General features: G+C 38.7%; 1 protein-coding gene across 1 annotated transcript in view; it reads right to left on the reverse strand.

The window, feature by feature from the left end:
* TGFBRAP1 (transforming growth factor beta receptor associated protein 1) overlaps window positions 1–13590 on the reverse strand; it is a 99829-nt gene that overhangs the window by 61368 nt on the left and 24871 nt on the right. The window contains exons 5-7 of the mRNA XM_053707666.1: window positions 13475–13557; window positions 4688–5029; window positions 530–587 (exon numbers count right to left, since the gene is read on the reverse strand). Coding sequence (XP_053563641.1) covers window positions 530–587; window positions 4688–5029; window positions 13475–13557 — 483 coding nt within the window. The remainder of the gene's footprint in view (window positions 1–529; window positions 588–4687; window positions 5030–13474; window positions 13558–13590) is intronic.

Genomic DNA, 13590 nt, shown 5'->3' on the forward strand with positions numbered 1-13590 from the left:
AACAATATCAACAATTAAAGGAATATGAAACCCAATTTTTTTCTTAAATGATTCAGATGGAACATGCAATTTTAAGCAACTTTCTAATTTACTCTTTTTTATTAATTTTCCTTTGTTTTCTTGGTATCTTTATTTGAAAAGGAGTGTAAGCTTAGAAACCTGACAATTTTTAGTTCAGCACCTGTGCAGTGCTTGCTGATTGGTGGCTAAATGTAGCCATCAATCAGCAAGTGCTACCTAGGGTGCTGAAGCAAAAATCGTCCGGCTCCTAAGCTTACATTCCTGCCTTTTCAAATAAACATATCAAGAGAACAAAGAAAATTTGATAATAGAAGTAAATTAGAAAGTTGCTTTATCTGGAAAAAAATGTGGGTTTCAAAACTCCTTTAACATTACAATGAAACCAATTAAAAATAATAGCAGCCCAGAGAAAGAGAGCAAGTTTGTTTTAAGTGTAACCTTGGGCACTAGTGACATAGGGTCACCACCCCTTTATAAAGTAAATAGTTTGAGCTGTTAAATGCATTACCTGAAGTGCTTCTGAATCCTGTTTGTTGTGGTGATACAAAAGACCAAGTGCAAAATATCTGAAACAATACAACATAATATATTTATGTTTACACAGGACAATAGGTAACATTTTAAAAGGTCAAATTATTATTATTATTATACTTTATTTATGAAGCGCCAACATATTCCGCAGCGCTGTCCATGGATACAATTCATTTAAATAAAACAATAATATAACACTTGTAAGAGACAGGACGAAATTGACAAACACATATAGGAGGAATTGAGGTCCCTATTCCCGTGGGAACTGTTACAGGTGAATGGCGATCATTCTAGCCTTGGTGACCGAATAATCTAGATTTTTTTAAAGACAGGAGGCAAGTATTTTGCATTCAATTATTTACTGAATCCAAAAAGCAGCAAAAACAAAGTGACACCATAGCAGGAACAATAAATAACCAATAAGATCACAGCACTATGTATCAAACTCAAGGAACACTTTTTCTACTTCCTATTTCCTTTGCGATGACATCACCCAGTAGCACTATCTTATTGCTTCTATAAGAAAAAAAAAAACAAGAGGAGCGCTACCCAGTGAGTTCTGCTTTAAAAAGATTACAACAGGCTGCGTCAGTATTGCCCAATATGTACTCCCTGAGCACTGGGGCTTCCATCCAACAACATGAGAAATTCGGAGAGCACACCAGAACTTAGCTCTCCCTTCCGACCGGACCGATGACTCGCGCTTAGCTTCCCCTCTCACTGCACTGGAATAAGGCTCCGGTGCCGATTTCTTGATGTAGTCTGAAGGAGGTCTGAGCTCGGCACATGCCGGTGGTAACGAGAGCGGCACTATTAAAGGAACCACTACCCCCTATGTAATAAGTATACACACATCTAAACAACAACATAAGGTACCAAGATGTAGGGATAATAAATGGAGTCTAACAGTGTATACTGAGTGTAAAATCACCCAACCCCCTTCTGTGCATAAATAGACCACCCTGTGCACAAACCTCTGCACAGTCTGTTACCCAAGTTTGTTATACAGCTGCACTGTGGGCTATACAGCTAGGACAGGCTATTTCCCAGCAACAGTCGCCTTCACTGTTCTTACCCCTATGGTGGTCCTAGGAGACAGTAGAGAGCCCATCCTGCACTGTAACTATCAGTAGAGGATATACTGAGAGAGAACATCAAAATGGCCAGGCAGGAAAAGGATTAGGAACTATCCCAGCGACACCCCTGGCAGGTTTGTGACCACAAAGCCCAACCCAAGAGAAGATTTACTTTGCACAGCCAGTACTCTCCTAAATCCCTCTCTTCCAGGAACTATCCATTGAGGGAAATTATGGGATTATAACAAAAAATCTTGAGCACCTCTATCCTTGCCTGCTGCTTGTTGATAAGGCAAATAACTACTGGCAGAGGTAGGAGGGATACTTAAAGCTTTGCTGTGGGTGTCTTTGCCTCTTCCTGGTGGCAGGAAGTTAATTCCCACAAGTAAGAATTTGAGGACTATAACCACCTTAGAAAGAAAAAGGACACAGACATTATTGTACAAATAGTCACATTTACTTTAAAGAAGGCTAAAAACAGTCAAGACACACATTTTAGTGCTAAAATACAATAAAAACTAGAAAATCAAAATAAAATCGCCATTGTAAAAGAAAGTTAAATAAATAGTTATATCATTTGGAATAAAAATAAAAAAATAAATGGAAAACTACAGAAAGTATGCATCAGGACAGAACACAGCAGTGAAATTATGGTGTTAAAGGGACATTCCAGTCAAAATTTAAATGCACATAGATAAATTACATAATTTGAATAGAAACATATTTGCATTGTATAGGCAAAAATGCTTATAGTAAATGTTATCACTGTTTTAGTGTTAAAATTTTTCTCTGCACGTGAAGCATCTCTAGATATTCTCAGTGCACCAGCATTTTAAATACTCCAGCTGCTCAGAGTGTCAGTGGGGCTTGCATTATATTAGCAATGATCAAATTCAGTCATTACCAGATGATACATTCACCTTAGTCTTTCTGAGCAAGTGCTGTGTTTAAAATACTGATGCATGGTGCATACTTAACCTCTTCCCGCCATTATGACGTTCCTGAAATGCATCCACGTGGATTCCACTTTTGGTTGGTACGTCCCTTTAAGTACTGTGAGCTGAGAAGCAGCAGGCACCTGATACAGCTACAGTGCAAATGAAAGGTACAGTGCTAATAAAAGTAGAGAAATTAGGACGGTAGATGGAAAATGCAATTTCCTTGAGAATATACAGAGAATAAATAGATATCAATGTAGAATAAGAGAGCAAAATCACTTAGCTTGCTAACTGCTGGGAAGCAGAAAAGAAAAGAGGAAGTACAGACCGTGTTCCTTGAGTTTTTTTGATACAGACTACTGTGATCTTATTGTTCATTTTTCCTACTATGATGTCACTCTGTTTTCGCTGCTGTTGGGATTCAGTAAAGAATTTATTGCAAAATATATGAAGCCTCCTGTCTTGCAATAAAATAAAACATTCACAGTCAAGGTACATACAGACAATTACATTTTGGGATGCAAATAGGATGTGATGCCAAATATAATGCTGAGAAAAACGGAATGGTTGTGTCTACTATCCAACACAATTTTCTTTAACAGTCTTGAATTAACTCTAAATATGCTGCAAAATTGTTTCCGGTGGATAAAAAAACCTAAGTAAAATTGACAAATGGTTACAATATATACAATAATTTTCCCTATGGGCCTTGCACCCAGGGCTGAGCATGTTGCAGGGTCATACAACACATTAAAGCCAGAGTTTATGTTTTATCTCAAAAGTTTAAAAGCATTGAACTACTTAACAAACAGTCCCCACACCCCTTTGGGAACTTTGGATGACATCATCAATGACATAACTGGTGGCATCATACAAGCAGTTGTCACAATGCATCAACACCACTATATTACAGCAAACAGTGATAATCTTTTATATCCTACAGGTTATCTGTAGGATATAAAAGATTATCACTGCTATATACAGCTATCTATAATGCAAACAAATGAACCCTTAAGTAACCAAAAAGCAGTAAAACATTACAAAATGTGTATTAGCTCTATCTGGCAATCAAGGGGCTAATGCAATACCGACTGATTATTCTGTAAAATATGACCAGATAAATATACTTTGTATTTTATTGAAATGTGTTTGTACAACAGTCTAAAACTTACTGAATCTACAGACAGTTGACTATCATTGCATGTTAAATAGCTCACTTTCACGTGACTGATAAAGGGGTGTCTCGTAACTAAGTAGTGCTGTTCTGTTTGTAGACCTTAGGGTTATGTCTTCTATGTAAAAGTGAGGCTCTGATGATCATATTTTATTTCTTATACGTGGGTAAATACTATAGGTCAGTTTTACTTTAATGTGACAAGTCAAAGGTTATTGGCTGAAAAACAAATAAAATTAAATCTCCAATGAACAAAGTAGTTATATGCACATTAAAGTGAATGTCAATTTTGATGCTAAAGTGCCTGGTTTTTAAAAATTCAATTAAAAACAGGAGCACTTTAATTCATCAAAATTTACATTTCACTCCTGTTGAGAAAAAAAAACAAACTTACCTTTTAATCTTCACAGCAGCTCCAGCTTCCTCCGCCCGTTGCAAAGCCTCTTCCTGCGTCTAAAATGAGGAATCCGGCTTCCTCCAATCACGGCGTTGAATCAGACACTAATTCCCCCGGGGGGGGGGGGGGAGCCGTGATTGGAGGATGACCTATCCATCATTTCTGACGTCAGAAATGGCTTGCAACGACTGGAGGAAGCTGGAGCTGCTGTGAAGATTAGAAGGTAAGTTTTTTTTCTCAACACGAGTGAAATGTAAATTTTGATGAATAAAGTGCCCCTGTTTTTAATCAAATGTTTAAAAACCGGGCACTTTAACATCAAAATTGACTTTCACTTTAAGACCTCAGTAAGTCAGGTGGGTTTGCCTATAATTGATTGATTCTCTATGCTTACTATACCTAGGGAACTCATTTATTTGTAGCAGAAAATAATCCCTTTTTTTTTTCCAAGTTACTCTCAAAATAAAGGAAGACAAAATGTTAAAAGAAGTGGCTATTGTTAGTGCTAAAAATTCTAGGTTTCTATTAGGAATGTTGAAGTAGAACTCACTTTTTGTGCTTTTCCAGCCAAGCTGCACTTTCAGCCACGTGACAGGCGTTATCGGAGACCAGCAAGTCCAGTAGGCTTTCATGATCAGCTTCTGCATATAACTTGAGTAGGGCCGTGTCCACTTCTTCATGGAAACCATTTGCTACTTCTGTGCTACGGATTTCACTTAGATAACTCATAAGGAAGCTCTTGCACTTAGCCACCTTTTCCTGGTCACCTCGAGTGAGCTGGTTGAGGTCAGCATACTCGTGGAGGGGTGGGTGGGTGCGAATGAAGGCAGAAGTGGATGGCAGCAGGAGAGGGTAAAGGGAGATTAGCTCACGGATGTCAAGGTGGCTGCTTCTGCAATGACATAACCATACTAAATTAAACAATATTAATGTATAAGCATAGGCATTTAGAAATGAAATTAATGATTCTACTCATAACTAGGACTATAAGAGGAAGCTTATGAAGATATTTAAGACTATGGCATCAGTATTAGTAAATACGATAAAAGGTTTTAAACACTTGAACAAGTTGAATATTGTGATATAGTACAGACAAACTATCACACAAAATATATGCAAACACTATTTTAACTGTTCAGGTTATTGGAAAGACTATTGGGAACCAAAGCAAAAGCTTGACACTTAACTGTAATTTTTTTTTTTATTATAAAAGAAGCAGGTAATTTTGTAAGGGAGGGGTTGCCAAATGTATATGAAATTTGGTAGTAGGCCAGAATAATGGCGAGACTGACACAAAATTCATAATTGATACAAGATAACGTTATGTTGACTTGGAAATAATAAAAACAGAATGAGCCAGATGTATCATTGGCTTAATGGTGCCCAAGATGTGTCAAACCCTTTTCTACGTTTAACAAGTAAAAGGTAAAAGCAATTGTGGTGACCTAACTAGTACTACGCACGGACAGATTTTGGGAAGATTAAAAAAAAAAAACAAAAAAAAAAAACACTTAAAATTAGTTATGGTATAAACTGTGATGTCCAACTTCCTGGGGGACTTAGATCAATATGTTAAAAACTTTGAGGGCTGCATATACATTTCTGGATATTAAAACACACAAATAATAATAGGTTTCCTAAAAACATTCCGTGGCACAGGGCCAGATTTAGGGTACCCTCTGTGTACTAGGGTTAATTTGAGCTGTGGTCATCTTATTTGCCCAATCAGCAGAAGTCGCCAAAACATTTTAATGTAAAAATAGGTCAGACTTTCTTAGCTCTCCTTATTCCAAGTAGTCTCAAAAACTATAACGGAGAACCATGGGCCACCAGTTAGCTATTCTTGGTATATAAGATCAATAAAAGACATATGTTATAATATTTAACTGTGGCTCATATAAAAGAAAAAACATACAAATATAATAATTTACGCTTACCTGATAAATGAATTTCTTTTATGGTGGTGAGAGTCCACAAGCTATTACTCTGGGGAATTACTCTTCACTACCACTTGGAGGAGGCAAAGAATCCCAAACTCCAAGATCTCTATAAAAACCCTCCCAGCTCACAGGTACCACAGTCTAATGTATAGCCAAGCAAAAATAAGCTAGGAAAAGAAATAAGAACAAAATAAATGGAGCAGAGAAAAAAAGATGTGGGGTCTCGTGGACTCTCAACGTGAAAGAAATTAATTTATCAGGTAAGCATAAATTAGGTTTTCTTTCATACATGTGTTGAGAGTTAACAATCCATTACTCCTGGGAACGAATACCCAAGCTTTGGAGTCCACGGGTGATGAGACACAAAGGGAGGGATTTAAGAAACATCTTTTTTTCACTTAAAAAAAAACAAAAATTTATGCTTACCAGATAAATTCCTTTCCTTCCTGGCAGGGAGAGTCCACGACTTCATTCATAACTATTGGGAATATCAACACCTGGCCACCAGGAGGAGGCAAAGACACCCCAGCCAAAGGTTATAAATAATCCTCCCACTTCTCCATCCCCCCAGTTATTGGGGCGAGGGAACAAGGAAAAGCAGGAGAAACATTAGGGTGTAGAGGTGCCAGAAGAAAAAATGAATAAGGAAGCCACCAAGAACAATTACAGGCGGGGTCGTGGACTCTACCTGCCAGGAAGGAAAGGAATTTATCTGGTAAGCATAAATTTGTTTTTTTCCCCCAGGTAGAGTTCACAACTTCATTCATAACGGTTGGGAACTAATACCCAAGATCCAGAGGACACTGATGAATAAACAGGAGGGACTGAAGAAAAGGAGGCTGACCCTAAACTGAGGGCACCACAGCCTGTAACACCTTTCTCCCAAAAGCCGCTACAGCTGAAGCGAAAACGTCAAATTTGTAAAATTTTGAAAAAGTATGTAAGAACAATGTAGAAGAATGGTAAGGTACTATAATAGGTTAAATATAACTAATAAAAAGAGGCTTAAAATATATATATCTCTATCTGAGAACACCTTTGGTGTTTTCCAAAATGCATACATATAAACAAGGAATGATGAATAAAACATTAAAATACAGATAAGTGACCGGTCACTAACAAAGTCTAGATAAACTTTTCAAAGTCCAGGTTAACTTTTAAGAACACTGGTATATCATATGTTGAGAGAGGAGATGGTTCTATCCTGCTCAAATATAATCCGCAAGGGAAAAGACAAAATTAAAAGTTTTCTGTTCAAAACAATTTCTCCTTAGTAGTAGTATAAGGACTGTGTAAATCTTTGTACTTAGCTTGTAGTTCCGTTGTAGCATACAAACATCCGCTGCCTATTTTCACTCGTTAAGCTAGGCTCGACCCTCTGTTTCTCACGGATGCTGTGTTCAGCGTGTGTGCTCTGCCTCTCCGGATGCTGTCTCAGTGCAAATGAGGCGCTGTAGTTGATTCACTGGTGCTGATTGGCTACTGACACCCCTCGTGTCTTTACATACCAATACAACGCTCTCTTCCTCGTGTGGGGATATTCTCTCCCGGTCCCAATCCAAATATCTCTGTGCACAGATCGTAAATAATTCTGGAACTATTAGCATATCTATTACTTGTTAGGAATTAGTAATCCCTTGAATACCATTGATGCGTTGAAAAAGCCGTGACAACAGCAAAACGCGTTGATGGTATTCAAGGGATTACTAATTCCTAACAAGTAACAGATACGCTAAAAGTTCCAGAATTATTTACGATCTCTACGCAGAGATATCTGGATTAGGACCGGGATAGAATATCCCTACATGAGGAAGAGAGCGTTGGATTGGTACGTAAAGACACGAGGGGTGTCAGTAGCCAATCAGCACCAGTGAACCAACTACAGCGCCTCATTTGCCCTGAGACGGCGTCCGGACAAGCAGAGCACACACACTGAACACAGCATCCGTGAGAAACGACAGAGGGTCAAGCCTAGCTTAACGAGTGAAAATAGGCAGCGGATATTTGTATGCTACAACGGAACTACAAGCTAAGTACAAAGATTTACACAGTCCTTATACTACTACTAAGGAGAAATTGTTTTGAACAGCAAACTTTGTTTAATTTTGTATTTACCCTTGTGGATTATATTTGATCAGGGCAGAACCATCTCCTCTCACACATATGATATACCAGTGTTCTTAAATGTCAACCTGGACTTTGAAAAGTTTATCTGGACTTTGTTAGTGACCGGTCACTTATCTGTATTTTAACGTTTTATACATAATTTCTTGTTTATATGTATGCATTTTGGAAAGCACCAAAAAAAGCAAGTGTCATTTAACCATTAAATATTTCTATTGTTTCCCAGAGATTGGCAAGGCGTTTAGGGCCGCCGTTACAGCAGATTGCAATTGTGAGGAAACATCTGCAGGAAAAATCTACCCCCAGGAGGAGATAAATGGCTGGCGGCAAGAGACTGCTTGTGAGATAGAATTAAATCCGGGTTGATGGGAGAGGAGAGGCATCCCCTGGACAACAGACTCCTGAGAGGTAGAAGGCTCAGAAGGGGTTAATTTACCTGAAGGTATAGCATTTTTGGATCCCTTCTTAGATTTAAAAAAAAACAAACAAAAAAAACAGACAGATGGAACAGAATTGGGCAGGAGGACATACTATGGCCTCATCACAGTAAAGGCAGTTATTAGTAATACTAATTGCAGCCAAATAACCCTCAGAGGGGTTAACATCAGAGTCCTCCATAACTTAGGCAGAAGATTTTACAACCGTTATGTCTAAAAATTAATAAGGACCGTTTCTCAAATAAAACCTTTTAGCAAAAAATATGACACCTCTACCCTGCCCTAGGCTGGGTTGCTCACCCTCTCCTAGAAACACAGGTTAGATATTCGAAGACGACTGAACTCTCCACAGATCGTAACAAAATTTTTAAGATGCACCACAGCTCCTGCAAACATCGGCAAGGGGAAGTGAAGCCGGTTACATGGGGCGCTGTAATGGTTTCAGTAAAAATTCCCTACAGTGGTGTTTGCTAAGCCTCTGGTTGTGATATACGTATCAGTTGTTTAACACTTGATATAAGAGTGGATCAGCTAGCACACAGTCATTAACACTGAATATAATAAGAGTCTGTGGAAAATATGCAACTTGGTTGGTCAAGGATAGATCTTATGCAATTAATAGTGTGACAGAGGGGTCTCCCAGTATACGGAGAGGGGAACCCCCTTGTCTTAATATACCCCCAGCGTAACAGGACAGAGGTACCGAGATCCTCTGTGGTAGTATAGAGGGGCGATGTAGGTCTTACCTGCAGCTCCAGGGAGGTACGACGCTGCTGGTTCCCGTAAGGGAGCATGGGATGCAGACGAGATGGAGGAGTGTAAGGCTTCTGAGGCCTGCGGTAGTGCCTGATGACGTCACGCGTGGTCGCGTGTGAGGCAGAGGGTAGGAAGACGGCTGCAGGAGGAAACAGCGTGACGCTGCAAACACAGGAGATTACTGCGGGAGCAATGAGGTACTTCAGCAGGAATCTTGGAAGAAGTTCCCAGGATAACGGCTAGGATGGAGCGGTAGGAGTGAAACGTTTCAGCTCCTAGAACTTCAATATACCAGCATTGACTGGTAGGAGGCAGGGATTTTTATAGGGAGGTTCCCGGTATGTTAAAGGGCCAGAAGGACCTGACAGGCGCAAGATGAGTACACCTCCACTACCGGTCTGAGTGCACATAAAATATTGCGCAGTTAATAATAAAAAATGAATGCCCCAGTCTGCGATCTGTCTTGGGTGACTCCCGAGCCCCCTTCAACCCTTACAAGTGCTTTGCTAAGGAGTCAAGTCCCCACATGCTCAACAAATAAAACCCCAACACCGGAGGTTCCTCCTCAGATACCTCAGGGAAAAACAACAAAAGACCCCCACTGTGAGCTCTCTTCAAGTATCCCTAGGAAAACACATATTCCCCTAAAAAAAATAAAGGGACTTACTTCTCAGGAATCATGCTGTGGAGCACTCACACAGCTGCTCAATGTGTGACAGACATCTCTTCCTCTGACAGGGACCCGAGTGGGAAAAGAAGAAGCAGTGTAACATGTCTACACTGATATCCTAGGGGTAGTTAGCTGATTATCCATATGCTTACAGAGAACGCTCCCTGATTTATATGTATCTAATCTTCACCACTACTCTCACTGAGAGATTTATGTGGCTACTCCAATACCCCAGTCCTCTCTTGCAGGGAACATACCCATTAAAAGGACCGTCATCTTTCCTCTAACACCTTCTCTGCCATCCTCCTCTAGTGACAAAAGGCAAATAATGACTGGGGGGATGGGTAAGTGATAGGGATATTTATAGCCTTTGGCTGGGGTGTCTTGGCCTCCTCCTGGTGGCCAGGTGTTGATATTCCCAACAGTTATGAATGAAGTTGTGGACTCTCCCTGCCTTGGGGAGGAAATAAATCTACAACCCCAAAAGAATCCCAAAAGGGCTTTTTTTAATACAGTTAAAATAAATCAAGCTGAGACAAATTCCTCATCAAAAGACTTTCCTATCAAAGGTTGTCTCAAAAGAAGAAAAACATCAAAATGGTAGAATTAACTAAAAGTATGCAAAGGATACCAAGTAGTAGCCTCATTCTTGAAAACTTAAGAAGTGGCAATTGATCTTGTAGAATGAGCAGTAATCCGTTTAGGTGGAGGCTGACCTGCCTTCAAGAAAGACTTATGAATCAAATGCTTCAGTCAAGAGGCCAAAGAAACATTCTGTCCTTTCCTAAATTTTAATGGTTCTAAACATTGTGCTTTTGTTTACATGGATAATTAAAAAAAACGTGTGTACAGGAAGTGATAAACTAACGATATCTGATTTCACTGCAAGCTCAACCCACTTTGATGGGTTGTGGTTTTAAAGAACAAAACCAGCTATTGCAAACACAAACGTGAAAGTAAATTAATTATTTTTCATTCATTTTATACTCTGCAGCTGGTAGAACAAGTCATTGGAAGGAAACACATTAGGCTAAAGACAATTTTAAAGTACACTGTCCCTTTAAGTACAGTAAATTAGGCTTCTAATCAAAATGACCTACATCATCACTCGAATAATAGGCGAACATAAACAAAAGAAAATTGTTTGCTTTGCATATTTGTTCCAAATAAGATTCATTACGTATAACCCAAATAAGTACTACAAGAATGTAAGTTCACTTTAAAAAGTAGAAGCATTACATGCGCCTTATGATTGCACAGCGAATCCAGAAAGTAATTAAGCTACTTGAAATACTGAAAAAAAATGTTCAAACAATACTTATGAGATCAGACAACATTCACCCTTTAAAGGGGAAAGTAAACAATTTGGGATTTTTATATAAAATGTTTAGTTATATTTAACGGAAAAAGCAAACAAACTTTGTAATATATTTTCATTGTTTATTTAGTCCCCTTTTCATGAACTGTAGCTCTGGAAATTAGCCAATTTCTAATTCTCAGAATGTGAACATATATATCCCCTATTATATGTCCCCTGTTGGATTTACCAGGTAACAACTGCAAAACAATGCATATTATACTAACTTTATGGCAGTTACTAGCCCTATTGTCTGTGGACTAATGCCCAGTTTGACAAGGCATTAGGTGGGTGAAGCTTGGCTATTGAACAAATAATTGCAGTAAAAAGGATGTTAATTTGTTTTAAAATGTTAAGACTTGGCTGATATGTTTTTCTATAGCAGCACAACAGAAATGTCTTGTAATTACAAGGTGTTTTAAATTATCAACAATATCAGAACAATGTTCTAAGAAAACACATAGGAAATTACCTTAAAAAAAAAACCGGATAAGAAGAATGAAAAAGTAGAATGCTCTGTTTTAAGGGCTCGATTTATCAAGCCTTCTCCTTGTTTTCGACTGCAGGTTCTCACATGAGAACCTGCAGTCCGTATTTATGACCACTGCTTCCTATCCTCTTCACCAGCTCTTAGGTGGAGAATTTCAATCTCCCCTTTCTCGCCCGACCAGTGAGATTGACAGCTCCTGCCCGAGCGTGATTGGCTGTGCGCGGGCAGGGGTGGCGTTGCACATGAGCGGAAAATAGTGCTTGCGTGCAATGTTAATTTCCGCCAATAGAATTCAGTTCGCTAGAGGCGAGCTGCGGTGGACAGGGGCACATATGTATGCCCCTGTCCGCCACAGCTTGATAAATCAAGCCCTAAAGCTTTCTAGCTGTATGGCTGAAAGCTTCTTGACAGACATCTTTGTATAGGTACAAAAGAATGATAAAAAAAAACAAAAACAAAAAAACTGAAAACCATCCTAGGTCATCTGCATAATTAAAAAGACTGCAAACAGCACCTGGAGAGAGGACAAACATCAGGGAGAAAGAAAGAGCAGAAACTCCTAAACAAAACTGAATTTTTCAGAAGATTCTTTCCTTCACACCTCAGGGAAAATCATTGGTAAAACCCACAATAAAGTAATATATTTACAATCTTGCAACATGGAGCTCAAAAATTAGCCAATCGGTACAAGAAATAATGTCAAACCTAGGTAGACTCAGGAGTGGGCACATGTCAATCACTATGCAGGAGCAGTGCTTGCAAGGAGATATAATATATATATATATATATATATATATATATATATATATATATATATATATATATATATATACACACATATATATACACACACATATACACACACATATACACACACATATACACACACACACTTCTAAAATTATAGGGAGGCGAAAAGTGAGATTAAAAGCTTCCGCTATGCAGAAAACGTAGAGAATATAACTCATTATATAGCCTATTAACGAATCCCGACAAATGATTAATCCAGCTTCCTCCAATCACAGCGTTGCTTCAGGCCATGATTCCCCAGGGGGGAATCCGTGATTAGAGGAAGCCGGATTTGTCATTTCTGACGTATGAAGAGGCTTCAGACAGCCGGAGGAATCGCTGCAGCGGCTGTCAGGATTAAAAGGTAAGTTTTTGAAGAAAACGAGTGAAATGTCAATTTTGATGAATTAAAGTGCCCTTGTTTTTAATAGGATTATTAAAAACCGGGCACTAATTCATCGAAATTGACCTTCACTTTAAGCCATAGCATCACGGTACACACAGCTTTTAAGCTTAGCCAATGTAAGTGCATTCTAGGATGGTTCTGAATCAATGCACTTACATTGGCTAAGCTTAAAAGCTGTGTGTACCGTGATGCTGTGGCTTAAAGGGAATCTGCCTAAAAAGCAGATTGACACAAAAATGTGGGAAAAGGTTTGAAAAACAGTGTGCGCACAACTACATATACAGTATCTTCAACTTGAACAAAATATATACTCTATATTTATATTGTGAACAGTAGGGATATGAGTCAGTTGACATTTGTGAAGTTACCTGAATAATTCTTTTGCTTCCAGAAATTGAAGTTGTGCAAACTGTATAAATCCAGCCTGCTGCTGAATTCTTCTGTACATTACCTACATCAAAAGACAATTAATAGTTAATTTACT

This window comes from Bombina bombina, chromosome 3, assembly GCF_027579735.1.
Source record: "Bombina bombina isolate aBomBom1 chromosome 3, aBomBom1.pri, whole genome shotgun sequence".
Classification (NCBI taxonomy): Eukaryota; Metazoa; Chordata; class Amphibia; order Anura; family Bombinatoridae; genus Bombina; species Bombina bombina.